At 45.9% G+C, this 12,513-nt stretch overlaps 1 protein-coding gene across 1 annotated transcript in view; it reads left to right on the forward strand.

Annotated features, from left to right (window-relative positions):
* Positions 1 to 12,513, forward strand: part of LOC126249174 (probable glutamate receptor) — a 244,640-nt gene that overhangs the window by 121,215 nt on the left and 110,912 nt on the right. Inside the window, exon 5 of the mRNA XM_049950830.1 lies at positions 4,750 to 4,926. Coding sequence (XP_049806787.1) covers positions 4,750 to 4,926 — 177 coding nt within the window. The remainder of the gene's footprint in view (positions 1 to 4,749; positions 4,927 to 12,513) is intronic.

Here is a 12,513-nt window from a genome sequence, read left to right on the forward strand (position 1 = left end):
CTGTGTCAAGGTGATGTATCGGTAGCTGAGGAGGACAATAAATACAACCAGACACCTACAAAAAAATAACACATTAAGAAGCTTATTTACAATAGGTACACTATAATGGAGATATATACACACTGAGGTGACAAGTCATGGGACAGCGACACACACACACACACACACACACACACACACACTCAGAGAGATAGGGGTAGTATCGCATACACAAGCTATAAAAGGGCAGTGTTTTGGCGGAGCTGTTTGTATTTAGGTGTTTCATGTGGAAAGGTTTACGACGTGATTATGACCGTACGACGGGAATTAACAGGCTTTGAACGCGGATTGGTAGTTGAAGCTAGACGCATGGGAAATTCCATTTAGGAAATCATTAGGCAGTTCAGTATGCCGAGATCCACAGTGTAAAGAGTGTGGCAAGAATACCAAATTTCAGGCGTTATCTCTCACCAGGGACAACGCAGTGGCCGACCGCCTTCACTTAACGACCGAGAAAGCGGTGCTTGCGTAGAGCTGTCAGTGCTAACAAACAAGCAACACTGCGTGAAATAACCGCAGAGATCAATCTACGCTAGCAGCGCCTTTCCTGGGCTCCTGATAATACCGATTGGACCCTAGACGTCTGGAAAACTGTGGCCTGGTCATATGAGTCCCGATTTCAGTTGGTAAGAGCTGATAGCAGAATTCGAGTGTGGCGCATACCCCACGTAGCCATGAACCCGGGTTGTCAACAAGGCACTGTGCAAGCTGGTGGTGGCTCCATAATGGTGTGGGCTGTGTTTACACGGAACGGAGAGGGTCCTCTGATCCAACTGAACCGATCATTGACTGGAGTAGACCATTTTCTGCCATTCATGTTCGCAAATAGCGACGGAATTTTTATGAATTACATGTCACTGGGCCACTAGTGTTTGAGACTGGTTTGAAGAACATTCTGGACAATTATAGTGAATGACTTGGACACTCATATTGTCCGACACAAATCCTATCGACATTTATGGGACGTAATCGACATGTCAATTTGTGCACAAAACCATGCACCGGCAACTCTTTCGCAATAGTGGGTGGTTATAGAGGCAATAGGATTCAGTATTTTTGCAGGGGAATTCCAACGACTTTTTGAATCTATGCCACGTCGTGTTGCTGCACTATGCCGAGCAAAAGGAGGTCTCGCACGATATTAGGAGGTATCCAATGACCTTTGCCACCCCAGTGTATGCAAGTTTGAAGTGTTTTATGTCCTTCAGTGCTGCTGAGTTATACACAATGAGAGTAATGTTTCTGATAGAAATAATCTTGAATGCTTACACAGTCTGATAAGATACTGACATGTCGTAAAGTTTAGTAGTGTCGTGCTACATCATCGTATTGTCCTCACTGCAGTCTTACATACGAAGGTTGATGTCTGTAGATTTGCTGAGTCTTTGGGCGAAGCTCTGACTTTGCGGCAGCCTTCATGAAAAATGCCTTCCGTACGCAACCGCAAACATTTTTCCAGTGGGATAAATGTATTAATAGTTGTGATGACTACTTTTGAAATAGTGATCAGTTCACTTTTTTCGATCTGTCTCGTTTTCACTTGACTGCTCATTATAGCTTGTGTTTCTTTGCATGTCAATGATCTTTTATCGTATTGCACCTAGTTGTGAAGATTTTTATATTAAATTTGTGGGTGTCCATCTTATTGCATGGACTAGGGTTTTCAGCTGATGATACATATGGGAAAGCTCTATCTTGAGAATGTCTTTATTCTATCACACGACTAGTTTCGGCGGCACATTACCGCTATCCTTAGGCCCCACCACTGCCAACAGAGTATTTGATTTCCTTGGATCATTTACTGTGGGATCTTTGTTATTAGCGCACGTGGGCTAGTTCTCATCAGGAGTCTACACTCGATACCGTGTTGTCTCCAATACAATCGCAACTATTTTGCCAGTTTTAATAGTTAATGCAAAATCTTGCTGTGTACTGGGGTAATATGACTTTGAACATGGGGAAAGATGACAATACCGATAAAAGTTTAACGCTTTTTATACTTAGGAGGTATATGACAAGGCGTTAATTAAACATTAATTAAACATTGCTGTGTTATTTCTTATTGAATAGTATTTAATGAAAAGATTATTGCGTCGAAAATTAATATAATTCTAGATCAATTTAACAAAAATCAAATACAAATTTTCCACCTTCACTGTTTGAGCAGTCCTCACCCCACCATGTGTGGCGTTTGCTACACTTTAGCCATTCTTCTGGTGGAGGGTCACCGCAAACCGCATCAGATGTAGGACACTGCACTACGCTTTGTTTGGAATATTTCATTGCTTGTTCTTATGCCTATTCTTACCAGTCAACATCAGTTTTATAAGTGAGAGAAATAAAACACTTGCACTTTGCACATTGTGACGTTTTCGTTTTTTCACAGTCGCCAGAGGTATAATATGTAAAATATTTCGTCACCGGTTTAGCTTAATGGGAGCAGTAGTTCTGAAGGCCCTAATTATTAAATATTCTCAACCTGTTATTCCTCAGGAGATTAATTAGGGGCTTCTGTGCATTAACTTTTTAAGTACTGCAGCTTGATCAGGGGTATTCATGGTTTCGGCATTACCCGTAGCAAGAACTCGATTTATGGTTTTCGCCATAGCAAAATGATATTCATTCAACACAAGGGGATCATACGGTTCGATCTCACGTTGTCTGGATCCATTAAATGCATGATTGTAGGTGGTCCGAAATAAGTGGAGCTCAATAAATGACGAGCTCGTCAAATTGCCCCAGTTGGCTGTGTTAAAAGTTTTTGATTTTTCAGTTAGGATTGACAACAGTAAGACATGAATATATAGTTACTGACACAAATAATTTCTAAGATAGTCACGTGTAGCAAAGTATAACCAAATATGTTATCTGTTATTCCAAAAGCGATTCTACTGAACGTCAAGGTAAATATAACATGTAAAGCACTGTTCACAACAGCTATACAACGTATAGCTATATGAAAAACAATCTTACGCACTTCGAATACAAAAGCTAGTTCAGTTTGAATCTTGTGCAGCGCTCAGATTGTCCAGGGAAAGTTCCTGTCGAAATTCGTGTCATCAGAGACGAAGCATTAAGTTGAATTTAAAAAAGCGGAGAAGGAGTGAATGGGGGGAGGGACGGGGGGAGGAGGAAACAGTCTTGGTGTCATTGAAGGAACATATCGGTATTTGCTCATTGTGATGGATGGCAAGGTGAAAAGGTGTTGGTCTGGTAGCGGAAGAACGTGCCTTATAGGTTACAAATAAAAAAAAAAGACCACGTTTTTTAGTTTTAGTTTACGTTTATTGTTCAAATGGCTCTGAGGACTATGGGACTTAACTTCTGAGGTCATCAGTCCCCTAGGACTTAGAACTACTTAAACCTAACTAACCTAAGGACATTACACACGTCCATGCCCGAGGCAGGATTGGAACCTGCGACCGTAGCGGTCGCGCCGTTCCAGACTGTAGTGCCTAGAACCGCTAGGCCACTCTGGCCGGCTGGTGTTCTGTGAAGCTTTCCGTACGTACGACACGACTGCAGTTACATCCCGGCGGCAACTAAAGCAGAACCGTAGGGACACAGATGCACTGTATTAGTCACGAGAAATGATTTTCATTCTCTGTCTCTTCCGCATCTGTGCCAAACCAGCGGCTCTGCAACGTTTATTACTACACACTTTGGAACGTAATTAGTAAGCAGTTTTCCTTTCTGATCTCAGTATTCACTGGCTATACACTTTCTGGAAAAAGTGACCACCACCTTGCCCAATAACAAGGTTTAAGTGTCAGCTTGATCTGCGGAACACTTTTGTTTGGACGGCCGTGAAATAATTAGTGCTGAGTGTGTTTAGTTCAAATGGCTGAAAAAGTGTTAACAAATTATTAGCTGAAAAACGTTTATAGCCCAACGAAGATGTTTGGTAGCTGTGGTGGGTATTTGCTAGACGTCTCGAAACCGCACTTCTTTGGTGGAATATGCTCACTGGAAAAACGTTGGGCAAAGTGTATTGACCTCTGTTGTAACCAAAAACAGATGCATGTTTACCTAAACAAACAGTGTTCCCCAGCCAGGCTGAGAAAGATTCACAATGCCCTCGTAAGGAATTAATTTGTCGCGATAATTTAGCATAAAATGAGAGCTGCGTACCATCGAAAGTATTCAGTCTAGCGCAAGGGTGTACTGTACACATCTGTGAGGAATAAACGAAATTATATCTTCTTACTGCAGTTGTTGCCTTTACTTTTGTGTTGGTCCTCGATTACCGCAACCGTAAAGTCTGTGATCTCCGTTTTGGGTTCATTGGGTGTGGAAAACTGGAAGTTGTGGTAAGTTCTATGGGACCAATCTTCTGAGGTCATCAGTCCCTAGGCTTACACACTACTTAAACTAACTTACGCTGAGGACAACACACACACACACACACACACACACACACACACACACACACTCGAACCTCCGATGGGGAGAGCCGCGCGAACAGCGGCAAGACGCCCTAGGGCCTAGACCGCACGGCTACCCCGCGCAGCCATTGGGTGTGAAAGACTCCCTTGTATGTGAACGGTATTTACGAATTTGAAATATTTTTTACTCTAAAAAATTGTTATTCATACTACGTATTTTTATTTTTCAAGCTGCCAACTTTTTTCATAGTAAATAATTTAAGGACTACATAAATAATTGATAGGGGATTAGAACTAACGAAACTTCGCCTTTGTTTAATTTCAGGAGCAGATTTAAACGACCTCCTGATAACGCCTGGGGGACAATGGACGAAAATGGGACGTGGGATGGGATGATAGCGTTGCTGTTGAGTGGAGAGGCTGATGTAGGCGTCAATGCCTTTACGCTGACGAAAAGTCGCTTAACTGCTGTTGATTTTAGCTCTCCAGTCATCTACACAAGGTGAGTAGGGACATTTGACATGTGCCACGTCCAAAACTGGTTATGATGTGATAGACATTCATAGTCTTCCAATGCTTGTTTCATGTTGCGTAACTTCACATTTGCCATAGACAGGCACTGTAAAGATTTGGATGGACTGATGTAAATGCTGTGTTAAAAGGCTTACAGTATGTATGGGTAAGTATCAGCTTATGCATCAAAAGGTTCGGTATTCTCAGTCGGTCTTGTGATTTTTTTCTGCCACCTATCACTTTTTTCGCTCCTGGAAATGATTAATATGCGAGAAAAATGCCAGGTAGCATCGTCATTCTGGGTTATTGTTAAACCGTAGATCTTCGTTCAACTGGCTGCTGTAGGGTGCCAGTTCGTGGTCCCTCCAGTGGTGGGTGGATCGGGCAGCAGAGGCAGTAATGGCTGCTGGCCTGCTTCCAAAGCACTGGCGGAAGACTGACCCGGGAAAGCAGGGTCAGACCCTACTCTCTGGAACGGCTGGTGATGAAGGCGTGTCTCTGCCCTGGGCATTGAACAGCAACAATGTAGGTTTGCACGGGACAGTGAACATAGTGATGGCTGGGCAGCTATATGGCCCAGGCTCAGATCCACAGCTCACTGGGAAAATAGCCATCAGCACGTGTGAGACTTGGTGGGGACTCCTTGCTGCAAATGTGTCAAGTTGACTGCGGACAGACTTAGCTCAGGCCGAGGCCTGCTGCTATTGACAGCAAAGTCGGATGGTTGTGGCTGGCTGCTTCACCTTTGACTGCAAGTCGACTTCGTCTCGTCAGTATTGGCTGGTATAGACTGCGTAGCTGGGCATAGTGTGTGCAGCTAAACACGTCTGATACTGAAGGTCGCATTTAAGTGGTATATACACTCCTGGAAATGGAAAAAAGAACACATTGACACCGGTGTGTCAGACCCACCATACTTGCTCCGGACACTGCGAGAGGGCTGTACAAGCAATGATCACACGCACGGCACAGCGGACACACCAGGAACCGCGGTGTTGACCGTCGAATGGCGCTAGTTGCGCAGCATTTGTGCACCGCCGCCGTCAGTGTCAGCCAGTTTGGCGTGGCATACGGAGCTCCATCGCAGTCTTTAACACTGGTAGCATGCCGCGACAGCGTGGACGTGAACCGTATGTGCAGTTGACGGACTTTGAGCGAGGGCGTATAGTGGGCATGCGGGAGGCCGGGTGGACGTACCGCCGAATTGCTCAACACGTGGGGCGTGAGGTCTCCACAGTACATCGATGTTGTCGCCAGTGGTCGGCGGAAGGTGCACGTGCCCGTCGACCTGGGACCGGACCGCAGCGACGCACGGATGCACGCCAAGACCGTAGGATCCTACGCAGTGCCGTAGGGGACCGCACCGCCACTTCCCAGCAAATTAGGGACACTGTTGCTCCTGGGGTATCGGCGAGGACCATTCGCAACCGTCTCCATGAAGCTGGGCTACGGTCCCGCACACCGTTAGGCCGTCTTCCGCTCACGCCCCAACATCGTGCAGCCCGCCTCCAGTGGTGTCGCGACAGGCGTGAATGGAGGGACGAATGGAGACGTGTCGTCTTCAGCGATGAGAGTCGCTTCTGCCTTGGTGCCAATGATGGTCGTATGCGTGTTTGGCGCCGTGCAGGTGAGCGCCACAATCAGGACTGCATACGACCGAGGCACACAGGGCCAACACCCGGCATCATGGTGTGGGGAGCGATCTCCTACACTGGCCGTACACCACTGGTGATCGTCGAGGGGACACTGAATAGTGCACGGTACATCCAAACCGTCATCGAACCCATCGTTCTACCATTCCTAGACCGGCAAGGGAACTTGCTGTTCCAACAGGACAATGCACGTCCGAATGTATCCCGTGCCACCCAACGTGCTCTAGAAGGTGTAAGTCAACTACCCTGGCCAGCAAGATCTCCGGATCTGTCCCCCATTGAGCATGTTTGGGACTGGATGAAGCGTCGTCTCACGCGGTCTGCACGTCCAGCACGAACGCTGGTCCAACTGAGGCGCCAGGTGGAAATGGCATGGCAAGCCGTTCCACAGGACTACATCCAGCATCTCTACGATCGTCTCCATGGGAGAATAGCAGCCTGCATTGCTGCGAAAGGTGGATATACACTGTACTAGTGCCGACATTGTGCATGCTCTGTTGCCTGTGTCTATGTGCCTGTGGTTCTGTCAGTGTGATCATGTGATGTATCTGACCCCAGGAATGTGTCAATAAAGTTTCCCCTTCCTGGGACAATGAATTCACGGTGTTCTTATTTCAATTTCCAGGAGTGTATGTGAGCTGGGCTGGCTAGATTTTCCCCAGTGACATCGATCCTGGTCTGTAAGTCGCAACAGTCTACATCTACAAAAGATTACTCTGCAATTCACATGTAAATGCTTGGCAGAGGGTTCATCGAACCACAATCATACTATCTCTCTACCATTCCACTCCCGAACAGCGCGCGGGAAAAACGAACACCTAAACCTTTCTGTTCGAGCTCTGATTTCTCTTATTTTATTTTGATGATCATTCCTACCTATGTAGGTTGGGCTCAACAAAATAGATCTCGCCGCGACGAAAAACGTCTTTGCTTTAATGACTTCCATCCCAACTCGCGTGTCATATCTGCCACACTCTCTCCCCTATTACGTGATAATACAAAACGAGCTGCCCTTTTTTGCATCCTTTCGATGTCCTCCGTCAATCCCACCTGGTAAGGATCCCACACCGCGCAGCAATATCCTAACAGAGGACGAACGAGTGTAGTGTAAGCTGTCTCTTTAGTGGACTTGTTGCATCTTCTAAGTGTCCTGCCAATGAAATGAAACCTTTGGCTCGCCTTCCCCACAATATTATATATGTGGTCTTTCCAATTGAAGTTTTTCGTAATTTTAACACCCAGGTACTTAGCCGGGAGCAGCTGGCCATCACCGCTGGGAAACTACGACTCCATTCACTGGGTTTTCTGTTTGTTCAGCTCCTTCAGAAGACATATTGGTGGTGTAAGGTGTCACAACTTTGGCTTTCAGGGATGCTGGCTGGTATCTTGCGCATTGTTAGCATACAGAATATGTGGTCTTGTGCATACTGAATATGTGGTCTTGTGGCATGGAACGTAGCTATTGAGCTGACAGTCATTTCCCCCCTTATGATTTCGTACTCCTGAATCGATGCAGAAGCTATTTGTTACCTGGGATAGGCTGCGGTGCTATACTCCTCTCCCCTACAAGACGTTCAGTCTCCAGGTTGTGACCTGTTTACAATCCTGAAGAAAGAATCTTAATGCTTTAGCTTATGGGTGCAAAGGACTAGTTATTAGTTTCTGGATTTGTAACAGGTGACACAGTTGTTGCATTAGCTCTGGCATGATGTCGGTGCCCTGCTCGTAATTATTGCGTCGGAGGGGCCAAACTTCAAAAGCCAGTCATTTAGTATAGCTTGCGCTACTATACATGCTTACAGATTCGGAATGGTAATGCAAAAAATGGTCTCTGATAGTCAACATGTAGTGGTTGCTTGCCAGTATTTGGCTAAATGGACACTAGATGTACATTTCAACCATTTCAGATTCCATAAATAATTTGATCAGTACACACAACAGAAACACAATCACGCCAAAACAACACGTTAGTGTACTTCTGAATATATTCATAAGAAATGGTCGCCTAACCAAAGGAGAAACCGATTTCAGATTTACTACTGTTATTCAAATTCAAAATCAACGTGGAGTCTTACTGCAATGTGTTTTGTGAAAAACAAAAAAATACTGAAATTAATTGTGCGAGACCTTGATTGGCATAATTAGGAAGACTGAAAGAAGCACAAAATCAGAGTTCTCCATCAGCAGAATACACATTTTCATAAACGAGAGAACTGACCCAGTGCACTTCACTTCCTAGATATACAAATAATAAGTTAAACTGCGAGATGCTCAGCGTACAAACTCAAATATGAAACTAACTCCTCATTCTAGAGCAAAAAGTAGCATTTACATCTTCAGATTCCACCATCAGCACTGGACAAAGGCCAGGGAGCGTATGATAGTCGGAATGGAACAATTTCCAGGAAACAAGTATCGAAATGCCAACATCTTTGAACTCAACCCTAACTTTCTTTCGAGAGATATTAGCAACTTGCAACCAATATTACGAATAAAAATGTGCCTCGAAGCATGAAAATACAGGGAAACGGTGCAGACATTTCCTGACATGGCATACAATAGGCATAGACAATCTCTAAGGCACTTTTTAATGGTCTTTTAGTATTGGCTGAGAAGCATGCTCTGTCTAGAAAAGGGAGGCAGTACACAGGATTTCCCAAACAGAAAATATCTTTGAGAAGGTACTAAATTTCTCATATTTCATGGGAACAGAAAGACAGTGTTCTTGTTGAAGTCCATGCTGAACAGACACTTGCTACATCTCAAGTAGGCACTTTGGGCTAAGACTCCATTGCGGATGTGCGTCAGGGATTAACTGTGGGAAACCACGACTTCACAATGTGCCGAACAGGCGCTGGGGGCCACCCAAGAATTGCCACCCAGCTTGAGCAAAGCCTTCTTTCTACAACTCCACAGTAGACGCCGGATGTCCTGGAAACCGCAACTTCCTGTGAGAACCTTTCAGCCACTACCCAGAAGTCAGCACTGCCCAATTTGTATATGAAATAAAATGTAACTGAAATAAGAAGCGATCTGTATTAGTCATGTTACATCAGCTCCTCGCCCATTAATAAAAATGTATGCTAATTTTTTTTAGTATAGCTACATTCGTTCGTTACTTGGTTTGGGCATTGCCGAAAAATTGACCGATACTACAACTGTAACAGAAACTTAACAGTCTTGCTACTGGAAAGGCATGTTATGGTTGATGTGATTTTTTTTTCAGTAACATAAAAGACAGGAAATTTCTGTAAGCCATGTCTTCTGCTTATGTAAATAACAGAAACATAATAATTCTAAGACACATTGAACAATTATGACCTTGACATGACATGTCAGCCTAACAGCAGAACCGAGCACACTGGACTCGCATTCGGGAGGACGACGGTTCCAACTCGCGTCCGGCCATCCTGATTTAGGTTTTCCGTGATTTCCCTAAATTTCTTCAGGCAAATGCCGGTATGGTTCCTTTGAAAGGGCATCCCCATCCTTATCTGATCCGATGAGACCGATGACCTCTCTGTTTGGTCCCCTTCCCCCATATCAACCAGCCAAACAAAAAACCAAAATGGCAAAATAAAAAAATACGTTTAACTTTTTAACTGTGGATGAAATGACAGAAGCGCTTGTGTAGGAAAAGACAACTAAATATACAAGTTTGCCAAAAGGAATCAACTGCTTAGCAAAAATCATATCCCAGCCTAATAACAAACGAAAAGGTTTGCTTTTAAAGAATTAACATCGTGAAAATGAGGAAAGTGCCTGTGCAAGAAAAAACTTATGACTAAGTACACAAAAAATTAATTGTTTAATAAAACTAAAAGCTAGCAAAATGGCAAGTGAAAATGGTTTTATTTAAAAAATTTAACTTTGTGAGTGTCCAAGTCAGCTCAGACGGATTCTAACACAGTAACGTAATCTTCTCACGCCATTCATCGCTCTTTAATGACAAACTGGTCCCCTAAAGAAGACCTACACCAAGAGCACAATTTTTTACATTAGCACTTAACATTAGGTATCACACACTACTGGCCATTAAAATTGCTACACCAAGAAGAAATACAGATAATAAACGGGTATTCATTGGACAAATACACTCCTGGAAATGGAAAAAAGAACACATTGACACCGGTGTGTCAGACCCACCATACTTGCTCCAGACACTGCGAGAGGACTGTACAAGCAATGATCACACGCACGGCACAGCGGACACACCAGGAACCGCGGTGTTGGACGTCGAATGGCGCTAGCTGCGCAGCATTTGTGCAGCGCCGCCGTCAGTGTCAGCCAGTTTGCCGTGGCATACGGAGCTCCATCGCAGTCTTTAACACTGGTAGCATGCCGCGACAGCGTGGACGTGAACCGTATGTGCAGTTGACGGACTATGAGCGAGGGCGTATAGTGGGCATGCGGGAGGCCGGGTGGACGTACCGCCGAATTGCTCAACACGTGGGGCGTGAGGTCTCCACAGTACATCGATGTTGTCGCCAGTGGTCGGCGGAAGGTGCACGTGCCCGTCGACCTGGGACCGGACCGCAGCGACGCACGGATGCCCGCCAAGACCTTAGGATCCTACGCAGTGCCGTAGGGGAGCGCACCGCCACTTCCCAGCAAATTAGGGACACTGTTGCTCCTGGGGTATCGGCGAGGACCATTCGCAACCGTCTCCATGAAGCTGGGCTACGGTCCCGCACACCGTTAGGCCGTCTTCCGCTCACGCCCCAACATCGTGCAGCCCGCCTCCAGTGGTGTCGCGACAGGCGTGAATGGAGGGACGAATGGAGACGTGTCGTCTTCAGCGATAAGAGTCGCTTCTGCCTTGGTGCCAATGATGGTCGTATGCGTCTTTGGCGCCGTGCAGGTGAGCGCCACAATCAGGACTGCATACGACCGAGGCACACAGGGCCAACACTCGGCATCATGGTGTGGGGAGCGATCTCCTACACTGGCCGTACACCACTGGTGATCGTCGAGGGGACACTGAATAGTGCACGGTACATCCAAACCGTCATCGAACCCATCGTTCTACCATTCCTAGACCGGCAAGGGAACTTGCTGTTCTAACAGGACAATGCACGTCCGCATGTATCCCGTGCCACCCAACGTGCTCTAAAAGGTGTAAGTCAGCTACCCTGGCCAGCAAGATCTCCGGATCTGTCCCCCACTGAGCATGTTTGGGACTGGATGAAGCGTCGTCTCACGCGGTCTGCACGTCCAGCACGAACGCTGGTCCAACTGAGGCGCCAGGTGGAAATGGCATGGCAAGCCGTTCCACAGGACTACATCCAGCATCTCTACGATCGTCTCCATGGGAGAATAGCAGCCTGCATTGCTGCGAAAGGTGGATATACACTGTACTAGTGCCGACATTGTGCATGCTCTGTTGCCTGTGTCTATGTGCCTGTGGTTCTGTCAGTGTGATCATGTGATGTATCTGACCCCAGGAATGTGTCAATAAAGTTTCCCCTTCCTGGGACAATGAATTCACGGTGTTCTTATTTCAATTTCCAGGAGTGTATATTACACTAGAATTGACATGTGATTACATTTTCACGCAATTTGGGTGCATAGATCCTGAGAAATCAGTACCCACAACAACTACCTCTGGCCGTAATAACGGCCTTGATACGCCTGGGCATTGAGTCAAACAGAGCTTGGATGGCGTGTACAGGTACAGTTGCCCATGCAGCTTCAACACGATACCACAGTTCATCAAGAGTAGCGACTGGCGTATTGTGACGAGCCAGTTGCTCGGCCACCATTGACCAGACGTTTTCAATTGGTAAGAGATCTGGAGAATGTGCTGGCCAGGGCAGCAGTCGAACATTTTCTGTATCCAGAAAGGGCCATACAGGACATGCAACATGCGGTCGTGCATTATCCTGCTGAAATGTAGCGATTCGCAGGGATCGAGTGAAGGGTAA

The sequence above is a fragment of the Schistocerca nitens genome, chromosome 3, assembly GCF_023898315.1.
Source record: "Schistocerca nitens isolate TAMUIC-IGC-003100 chromosome 3, iqSchNite1.1, whole genome shotgun sequence".
In the NCBI taxonomy this organism is placed as follows: domain Eukaryota; kingdom Metazoa; phylum Arthropoda; class Insecta; order Orthoptera; family Acrididae; genus Schistocerca; species Schistocerca nitens.